The sequence below is a fragment of the Anomalospiza imberbis genome, chromosome 30 (genome assembly GCF_031753505.1).
Source record: "Anomalospiza imberbis isolate Cuckoo-Finch-1a 21T00152 chromosome 30, ASM3175350v1, whole genome shotgun sequence".
In the NCBI taxonomy this organism is placed as follows: Eukaryota; Metazoa; Chordata; class Aves; order Passeriformes; family Viduidae; genus Anomalospiza; species Anomalospiza imberbis.
In genome coordinates, this window is record NC_089710.1 from 1,803,547 (window position 1) to 1,814,256 (window position 10,710).

The 10,710-nt window shown below is 54.7% G+C and overlaps 1 protein-coding gene across 1 annotated transcript; it reads right to left on the minus strand.

Annotated features, from left to right (window-relative positions):
- Positions 1-8,107: 8,107 nt before the first annotated feature.
- LOC137463827 (olfactory receptor 14J1-like) lies at positions 8,108-10,108 on the minus strand (the record flags this gene model as incomplete). Its single annotated transcript, XM_068175219.1, has 2 exons — positions 8,108-8,114; positions 9,429-10,108. Coding segments are annotated over 2 exons (687 nt in total), but the record flags the coding sequence as incomplete, so codon positions are not given.
- Positions 10,109-10,710: the final 602 nt, after the last annotated feature.

Below are 10,710 nucleotides of genomic sequence, written 5' to 3' on the forward strand. Positions count from 1 at the left end.
GAAGGAGAGGGAGAGGAGTAAGAATCGGAAGTCGACAAAATCACTGCTGCCGCTGCTGCTGCTGCTGCCGCCGCTGCTGCTGCTGCTGCTGCCGCCGCTGCTGCTGCTGCTGCAACTGAAGCTCCGGGGCCGTTTGTCCCCGTGTCCGTTTTTCCGTTGCCCGCTCACCCCCACGCCCAGCCCCCCGCTCCCTGGGGACAGCCCCTGAGCCCGTCCAAAGACGGGAACTTTGCCGTGTTCAGCCCAGACCCAGAGTCTGGACTCCTGCACGGGGGCAGAGGTATCTCCTCGGTCGCTGCTGTGTATTGTCCCCGCTGAGGATCAAACCCTATCGGGGCACATTCCCTGGCTGGAGGATTCCCTGGTCCTGGTCCTGCACTTATGGCTCCAGTGTTGCTTTCCAGCAAAAACTGGAAGGCAAACTGTGTAGCTCATCGTACTTTAGAGTGTCTAGAACTCGCTAAGTCACTGATCTTAGAGGTGAGATGCATTTGGAATAATGGGATGGAGAAGTAGTGCAAGATGGAAAAAGGCAGCAGAGAAATAAATAGAGGAAAACATCTTGGACTGTTTCTTTCAATTTTCATTTCACTTCTGGAAAGCTGTTTCAGTTTTCCAGGAATCTTCTCCACAGTCCTGTTTGCTCTTCTCAAGAACCTTTCCTGGAGAACCAGGTTGAGCTCCTGTCACAAGTTGTGCCACCACCTGCAGCTTCTCTTGGCTTTCCACAGCGTGAGTGCAGCAGGACTCTTGCAGCAGAGCAGGACCAAGGTTTGGAGAACTTGACAGCTTGTCCTTTCTTTTCCTGGTGAGCTGGGGAGTTGTGCCATTGGTGAGGTTTTCATTGTGACTGTTCCAGCCTTGGGAAACAGGAGGTGGAACCAGGACTTGTTAGGGAATACAAGCCTGACTGAATGCAGAGAAGGAATCTCCAGAGCCCGCAGCCAGAAATGGAGAGTTGTGTGATAATCATTCCCACATCTCCATGGACACCTGGAAAGTGATCTAGAACATGAAAATGGGACAGAGGGAGTTTGTTTCTGTGTTCAGTTTGGGTGATTCTACATCTCCAGAGCTGGTATAAATCAAGAGCACAGTCAGTTCATGAAAAGCACCAGAACAGGCTGGACCTCTGAGAGTAGGTGACCGAAAGGATTTGAAAAGGAGAAATGCAGGGAATGACTTGGTGGACTGTGCCAGGAGCAGGGCAGGTCCCACTGCAGGAAAAGCCCCAGGCCAGCCCCAGCACAGGGAAGGCCTCGGGCGCAAGGGCAGAGTGCCGTGCTGGGAGCTGTGCCAGGGAGAGCCTGAGGCACCAAAGGCGCCTTGGCAGCAGCAGCTGCTTGCAGGGCATGGCCAGAAGCCTCCCTTGGCAAGCCGGCCTGGTGGCCAGCACTGCAGAGCTGCTGCCTCAGGGCTCATTTCTGGCTGGGCTCTGCCCCAGCCCACAGAGTGTGACCTCAGCCCTGACTCTGCCACGGCCCTTGTGCCTGAGCCCTGCAAAGCCCAAAGGTCACCTGTGCCCCCCTGGCTGTGCCAGCCCCTGGGGCAGGGGGAGGAAAGGCAGAGAAGGGGCTGGGTTTGGCTGTGGGATGTGGGGTCCAGCAGAGACCATGAGGAGTCAAGGCAGTGGATGGAGTGCACTGAGCAGCCCCTTCTGCCCATGCAGTCCTGGAATGGTTTGGATGGGAAGAGCTCTGCAGTGCTCATCTCATCCAAACCCCGCCATGAGCAGGGACATCTTTCACCAGATCAGGTTGTTCAGAGCCCTGTCCCAGCTGGACTTGAATGTTTCCAGGGACGGGGCACTGACCACCTCCCTGGGAACCTGTCCTGGTGTATCACCACCCTCATCATCAAACATTTCCTCCTTATCTGTTCTTATCTGAACCTCCCTTCCTTTAGTTTAAAACCACCCCCCTTTGTCCCGTTGTGCCAGGCCCTACTAAAACCTTTGTCCACCCTTGTATTCCCAGTGAGCCGGGTTTCCATGGCAACTGCCAGGACAGGTGACACAGGTGTCACCCCCAGTGAGGGCTGCCATGGAAACAGTGCCCAGCACTGCCCCTTTCTGTCTGGCTGACCTGGCCTTTGGCCCTGGCCCTGGCGTTTGCTGCTGGTTCCGCGGCGCCTGACCGGCCAGCGCGGCACAGGGCAGGTGGCCATGGCACAAGCCCCCAGCAAGGGATCCCCTCTGGCTCTGGGCAGTGACAGCAGCCCTGAGCAAGGGGCCAGGGCCGGTTTCCATGGCGAGCAACCATCACAACGTCTGCAGGAGCAGAGTGACTCTTGGCACGGAACTTTGCCGTGCTGTCGCTTAATATTAAATCTGGTTTTTGTTGATCCCTTGCTGGAGATTTTTTCAGCGCTCTCAAGCCCTCGTTGGTAACAGGGTGAAGGAGCCCTGGCCCAGGCTCTGGCCCTGGGGGACACGGGGACGCTGCCGGGGGGTCCCTGTCCCCCTGTCCCAACCCCACAGCCCCAGCTCCCATCCCCGTGTCAGGCTCTGGGGTCGATCTCATGGAACATCCTCTGGGGGAGGCTGCGGCGCCGGGGGCGGGGGGACCCGGGGGGACAGGGGACCCCGCTGTGCACGAGCAGCGTTGGACTTCTCTGGGGGAACTGGGAGGGGGGGCTGGGGTGGAGTGACCTCCCCAGTGACCTCACACAGCCCCTGTGATGTCACACACACCCCTGTGATGTCACACAGCCAACTCTGAGATGCAACAGGCCACCTGTGATTTCATACAGGTGCCCTGTGATGTCACAGCCTGCTCTTTGAGGTCCCAGTCTGCTCTGTGATATCACAAAATCTGCCCTGTGATGTCACAGCCCAGCCTGTGATGTCACAGACACCCTGTGATGTCACAGCCAGCCCTATGATGTCACAGCCACCTTTGTGATGTTATGCAGCCTCGCTGTGATGTCACAGCCTGCTCTGTGATGTCAAAGTCTGCTCTGTGATGTCACAACCCACTCTCCATTGTCTCAGCCTTCTCTGTGACATCACACAGCTGCTCTGTGATGTCACAGAGCCCTTTTCTATGATGGCAGAGTCTTCTCAGTGGCGTCACAGCCTGTTCTGTGATGTCACAGTGCCAGCCTGTAATGTCACAGCCGACTTTGTGACATCACAACCTCCTCTATGATGTCACAGCCTGCTCTGTGATGTCACAGCCTGCTATGTCATGTCACATAATAAACCAGTGATGTCACAGCCAAATATATGATGGTCTGTGGTGTCACACAATCACAGAATCACAGAATTGCTGGGTTGGAAGAGACCTTTAAGGTCATCAAGTCCAACCCATGCCCTTACACCACCTCAGCTAAACCATGGCACTGAGTGACACATCCAGTCTTTTTTTAAACACATCCCATGATGGTGACTCCACCACCTCCCTGGACAGACAATTCCAGTACTTTATCACCCTTTCCATAAAAAAAAAAAATTCCTAATATCCAACCTAAATTTCCCTTGGTGCAGCTTAAGACACTGTCCTCTGGTCCTGTCAGTTGCTGTGAGGAGAAAGACACCGACCCCCACCTGACTGCAACCACCTTTCAGGGAGTGTGGAGAGTGATAAGGTCACCTCTGAGTCTTCTCCTAGCTGAACACCCCCAGCACGCTCAGGCATGCCTCACAGGACTTGTGTTCCAGACCCCTCACCAGCCTTGTTGCCCTTCTCTGGACATGCTCCAGCTCCTCCATGTCATTCCTAAATGGAAGGGCCCAGAACTTGACACAGCACTCGTGGAACGTTGCCAGTACGGGGGAAGAATGCCAAGTACACCAGTGCCAAGTACAGGGGAAGAATGACCTCCCTGCTCCTGCTGGCCACACCATTCCTGATCCAGGCCAGGAGCCATTGGCCTTCTTGGCCACCTGGGCACACTGCTGGCTCATGTCCAGCCTGCTGTCGACCAGTGCCCCCAGGTCCCTTTCTGCCTGGGCACTGTCCAGCCACGCTGTCCCCAGCCTAGAGAAGTGCAGGGGGTTGTTGTGGCCAAAATGCAGGACTGGGCACTTGGCCTGGTTTAACTTCATCTTATTGGACTCTGCCCATCCATCCAACCATTCCAGGTGTCCCTGCAGAGCCGTCCTGCATTCCAATAGATGGACACACGCTCCCAGCTTAGTGTCATCTGCAGATTTACTAATGAAGGACTCAATCCCCTCATCCATGTGGTCAATAAAACATTGAACAGAGCTGGCCCAGCACAGAGCCCTGAGGGACAGCACTGGTGACTGTCCCCAGCTGGATGCAGCACCGCTCACCACCACTCTCTGGGCCGGCCATCCAGCCAGTTCTGAACCCAGCACAGAGTGCTCCTGGCCCAGCCGTGGGCTGAAGCTTTTCCAGGAGTGTGCTGTGGGAGACAGTGTCAAAGGCCTTGCTGGAGTCCAAATAGACACATCCACAGCTTTTCCTGCATCCACCAGGAGGGTCACCTGGTCATAGAAGGAGACCAGGCTGGTCAAACACGACCTAGCCCTCCTAAACCCCTGCTGGCTGGGTCTGACACCCTGGCCATCCTGGAAGTGCTGTGTGATGACACTCAGTGTGAACTGTTCCATGACCTTACCAGGTACTGAGCTCAGGCTGACTGGCCTGGAATTACCAGGATCCTCCTTCCCACACTTGCTGTGAATGGGCGTCACATTGGGCAGCTTCCAGTCATCGGGAACCTCACCAGTGAGCCAGGGATGCTGGTAAATGATGGAGAGCGGCTTGGCAAGCTCATCTGCCAGCTCCCTCATCACCCTGGGGTGCAACCCATCTGGTCCCATGGATTTATGAATATCCAAGCAGAGCAGCAGTTCTCTGACTGCCTCCTCTTGGATAACAGTGGCCCACTCTGCTCCCTGACACCATCTACCAGCCCAGGAGGACAGTTGTCCTGAAGGCAAATTGTCTTCTCACTAAAAACTGAGGCAAAAAATGGCATTAAGCACCTCTGCCTTCACCTCATCTGCAGTTATTAAATTCCCTTCCACATCTAATAAATAACAATGGTTGGTGTTACCCTTCCTTTAACCAGTGATATATTTGTAAAACTTTTTTTATTACCCTTAACTGAAGCTGCCATTTTAAGTTCAAACTGAGCTTTGGCCTCCCTAATTTCTTTTATATATACCCTAGCAAGTCCCTTAAATACTTCCTGAGAGACCTGACCCTCCTTCCAAAGATGATACATCCTCTTTTTATTCCTAAGTTCCTTCAAAACCTCCTTGCCCATCCAGGCTAGATGTTTGTCTTGTCGAATCGTCTTTTGGCACACAGGAACAGTCTGTTCCTGTGCCCTCAAGATCTCTGTTTTGAAGCATGACCACCATCCTGAAGTCCCTTGTTTTTAAGGGCTGCTCCCCAAGGAATTCTCGGAATAAGTCTCCTAAGTAGGCCAAAGTCTGCCCTCCGAAGTCCAATGTAAAAGTCTCATTAGTGTTCCTCCTGACTTCACAAAATATTGAGAACTCTATAATTTCATGATCACTGTGCCCCAAGTGACTTCCACCCACCACATCTCCCACCAGCCCATCTCTATTTACAAACAACAGATCTAACATAGTCCCTCTCCTGGTGGGCTCACTCAGCAGCTATGACAAAAAATTGTCCTCCACAAACTCTAAAAATTTCCTGGACTGCCTCTTTTCAGCTCTATTGAGTTCCCAGCAGATGTCCAGCAGGTTGAAGTCACCTACAAGAACAAGGGCTGATGATCCTGAAACATTCTCTAGCTGCTTGAAAAATAACCTGTACACCACTTCTTCCTGGTTGGGTGGACGATAACAGACTCCCAGTAGGATGTCAGCCTTGTTGGCCTTCCCCCTAAGTCTTACCCATAGACATTCAATTCCATCATCATTAGTTTCAAAAACTGTAGAATCAAAAGACTCCCTAATATAAAGGGCCACCCATCCACCTCTTCCCCCTGTCCTGTCTCTCCTGAAGAGCTTGCAGCCATCCAGTGCAGCGCTCCAGCCATGTGAGTCGTCCCACCCTGTTTCTGTGATGGCAATTACATCACAGCTCTGCTGCTGCACCATGGCCTCCAACTCTTCTTGTTTGTTACCCATGCTGTGTGCATTGCTGTACATGCACCTCAGCTGGGCTGCTGATTTCACCCCTAACTCAGGCTTACCACCCATGAGCCTGCTTCCAGACAACCCAGCTGCATCCCCTTCCCCTTCAGACCTAGTTTAAAGCCCTCTCAACAAGTTTTGACAGTTCATGAGCTAAAATTCTTCTGCCCTTCACAGAAAGATGGAGCCCATCTGGTCCAAGCAGGTCAGGTGCTATAAAAGTTGCCCCATGATTAAAGAATCCCAAATTTTGTCGATGACAACAACCCTTGAGCCACTCGTTGATAATGTGAGCTCTCCTATTGCTTTCACCATTTTTCTCAGACTCCAAAGGGACTGAGGAAAAGACTGTCTGTGCCCCTGTCCTATCAACCACCTGACCCAATGCCCTAAAGTCCCTTTTAATTGCCCTGACACTCCTCTTTTCAATCTCATCACTGCCAGCCTGGGGTATCAGCAGTGGGCAATAATCAGAGGGCTGAATCAGCCCAGGCAGTGTGTCAGTGATATCCTGTACCCGGGCCCCAGGGAGGCAGCAGACCTCTCTGTGGGGTGGCTCTGGTCAACATATGGGGCCCTCTGTTCCCCACAGGAGGGAGTCACCCACCACGATTACCCTTCTTTCCTTTTTGATGTTAGAGGTGCTGATCTGTCTCACAGATGAATCATAATTGAGAGGTTCACTGGGCAGATAATTTTCTTCTAAACCATCTGGCTGACTCTCCAGATCCAGGGGATCATACCGAATCTGAAATGGCACCTGGCTTGGGAGAGGGGGTTGAGAGGGATTTTTATTATTACCTCCTCGAGTAGGTACCCACTCCCACTCCCCTTCATCAGACAGGTGTCCTTCTATATCCTGACAGTGGGAGGTGTGGGAGACAGCGGGAACCAAGGAGAGCATTGCTGCACTGCCAGACCTCATGGAACCAAGGATCCATTGTGACACTGCAGGGCCCTGGGGCACCACGGTGCCATTGTGACACTGCAGGGCCCAAGGATCCAAGGGACTTTGTGACACCAGAGGGACATTGTGACACTGGGAGGCCTCATGGAATCATGGAGACCATTGGGACACTCTGGGGCCTCATGGAACCGTGGTGACACCAAGTTGTCTGGGGGTGTTGATCTGCTGCAGGGCAGGAGGGCTCTGCAGAGGGACCTGGACAGGCTGGATCCAGGGCCCAAATCCAACAAGGTGAGGTTTAACAAGTCCAAGTGCCGGGTCCTGCACTTTGGCCACATCAACCCCTGCAGCACTACAGGCTGGGGACAGAGGGGCTGGACAGCAGCCAGGCAGAAAGGGACCTGCAGGGACTGATGGACAGCAGGCTGGACATGAGCCAGCAGTGTGCCCAGGTGGCCAAGAAGGCCAATGGCTCCTGGCCTGGATCAGGAATGATGTGGCCAGCAGGAGCAGGGCAGTGATTCTTCCCCTGTGCTCAGCACTGGTTGGGCAGCACCTTGAGTGCTGTGTCCAGTTCTGGGTCCCCATTTTAGGAAGGACCTGGAGGGGCTGGAGCGTGTCCAGAGAAGGGCAACAAGGCTGGTGAGGGGTCTGGAGCACAAGTCCTGTGAGGAGCAGCGGACGGAGCTGGGGTATTTTATCCTGGAGAAGAGGAGGCTCAGGGGAGACAAGGCGCTGTCAGGGCACAGGTTGGACTTGATGATCTCCAAGGTCTTTTCCAGCCTTGCTGATTCTGGGATTCTCTGAAACCACCCTTGGAGCAGTTGCAGGAGGAGCCCTGGGCCTCCTCTTCAGAAGCTCCAGCAGCCCAGGTCCCTCAGCTTCTCCTCACAGCCCCAAAGCCCATCCTGTCAGTCCTGCAGAGCCTCTGCAGCCCCTCCTCACTGCCCAGAACAGGCAGCCCCACAGCCAGACACAGCAGCCCAGATGTGCCCCCCTGGCCTGGGCTGCCTCTGGCAAGGGAGCAGCACGAGGCACTGCAGGAGCCTGCAGACAATTCCTGCAGCACTTGTGGGATGATCCCGCTCCCCAAGGGCCGTTCCCATGGTGCCAAGTCAGGAACTGGAATGGGGAATGGGGCCAGAGAGGAAAGGGCAACCAGGGATGGGTTGTTTACAGGGGAGGGAAATGGGCTGGGCAATGGGAAGAAATTTGTAGCAGAACGAGTAAAGAAAGCAAAGGAGAAGCCAAGGAAATGCTCAGGGCAGTTTGGGGGTGGCTGCCAGGCAGCCCTGGCTCGGAGCAACAGCGTCTGCAGTGGGACAGGAAACTTCCAGCTGATGGGAACAAACTTTCTGGCTGACTGCAGAGGCCAGGACAAAGCTGAGTGGTTTCCCTGGCGTCCCCCAGCCCTTCCTGGCCCCAGGGGCTGATGGCATTTGTGCTCCCTCAGGTTCATGTCCCCACAGCAGCAGCATGGGGGTGCTCCCGCCTGCTGTGTACAATGCAAACAGGGGCTCCTGAGCCAGCGCTGCCGTGGCTGTGCCTGCAAGGATGCGGCACCTGTGTGAGCTGGGGGAGAGGCCAGGGCTGCAGAGGGGGGATGTTGTTGGCAGCTCCATGAGGACGCTCTGGGACGCTGCCCTGGGCTGTCCAGCGCACTGGGGAGGGATCAGCCCCTGCTCTGCTGCTCATTCCCGTCTCCCCCAGGGCCCTTGCAGAGCACCAGCCATGCTGTTTGCCCCCAGCCTGCCCACGGCCAGCCTGGGGCTGCTCACGGGGGTTTTCTGTGCTGAGCATTGGCCTGGCCGTGTTCTTGAGAGAGCCTGGGCAAGGAGCCTGGAGCCCCCAGGCCCTGGCCTGAGGCGTCAGCGCTGCCCCAGCAGTGCCCATGGGCTGTCCCTGCTGCAGCCCCGGCACTGCCACCCCCAGGACTGTGCCCGGCCCCGAGAGCACTCAGGCCCTGCAGCAACACCAGGGCCACCAGGGCAGCGGGGCAGGGCCACGGGAGCAGCACTGGCAACACCAAGTGCTGCTGCTGCTGGGCACAGCTGCTGTGCCAGCACTGATCTGCCCCAGCTCTGCACACAGACATTGCTGCTGCAGCTCCAGAGAAGGCAACAAAAGGGCATCTCTGCAGAAAACTTTGCTGGGATATTCTTGAATTCATTTAAAGCCACCGAGAGTGCAGCCCCTCATTGACACAGTCTGTGGCCACAGGGAAGGTGGAGTGAAACAAAATGAGAAATGGCACAAACAATGACATTTCCTTGTGGACAATATGGAGTAAGTAAAACAAAGAAAAAGAACCTCCAAAATGAAACCAACAAGAAGTATCAAAGATGATTTTATTACAAGTGATTTGGCAGAATTGGCCAGCAGTTTAATGTCCCTGAAAGCATCCAGTCTATCAGTGTCCACACTGCAGCCTTGAGCTCCTGGTTCCTCAGGCTGTAGATGAGGGGGTTCAGGGCTGGAGGCACCACCGAGTACAGAACTGACACTGACAGATCCAGTGATGGGGAGGACATAGAGGGGGGCTTCAGGTAGGAAAATGCTGCAGTGCTGAGGAACAGAGAGACCACGGCCAGGTGAGGGAGGCAGGTGGAAAAGGCTTTGTGCCGTCCCTGCTCAGAGGGGATCCTCAGCACGGCCCTGAAGATCTGCACATAGGAGAAAACAATGAACACAAAACAACCAAATGCTAAACAGGCACTAACACCAATGAGCCCAAGTTCCCTGAGGTAGGATTTGGAGCAGGAGAGCTTGAGGATCTGTGGGATTTCACAGAAGAACTGGCCCAGGGCATTGCCATGGCACAGGGGCAGGGAAAATGTATTGGCCGTGTGCAGCAGAGCATTGAGAAAGGCACTGGCCCAGGCAGCTGCTGCCATGTGGGCACAAGCTCTGCTGCCCAGGAGGGTCCCGTAGTGCAGGGGTTTGCAGATGGACACGTAGCGGTCGTAGCACATGATGGTCAGGAGGGAAAGCTCTGCTGAGATGAAGAACAGAAAGACAAAGAGCTGTGCAGCACATCCTGTGTAGGAGATGGTGCTGGTGTCCCAGAGGGAATTGTGCATGGCTTTGGGGACAGTGGTGCAGATGGAGCCCAGGTTGCTGAGGGCCAGGTTGAGCAGGAAGAAGACCATGGGCGTGTGCAGGTGGTGGCCGCAGGCTACGGCGCTGATGATGAGGCCGTTGCCCAGGAGGGCAGCCAGGGAGATGCCCAGGAAGAGGCAGAAGTGCAGGAGCTGCAGCTGCCGCGTGTCTGCCAGTGCCAGCAGGAGGAAGTGGCTGATGGAGCTGCTGTTGGACATTGGCTGTGGCTGCACATGGGGACCTGTTCAGGCAGAAAGGACAGTGAAGAGTTAGAGGAGATACCTGTAACCAAAATCAAAGCCATTTCCCATACACCCTACTCTGGAACACACAGACATGGTTTTAGTGTTTACGAGACCTGGGATTTTCTTTATAAGCATCCCCATATCACTGTTTGTATTCTTGGATATCAGAAACCCTCAGCATTTCCACTGCCTCCAGAGAGAACAGAGCAAGTTCTGTGAGGCAAAGTGATGAGAGGAGAGTGAGGGCAGATGGTCTGTCATTCTGACCTCTTCAGAGTTTCTCCGGGCTTTAACCTCTCTCAGGTAGAGGGTTATCACTTTCGCACGCTTCTCCTAAAATATCACCATGTACTGCTGAGACCAGATGGATCCAG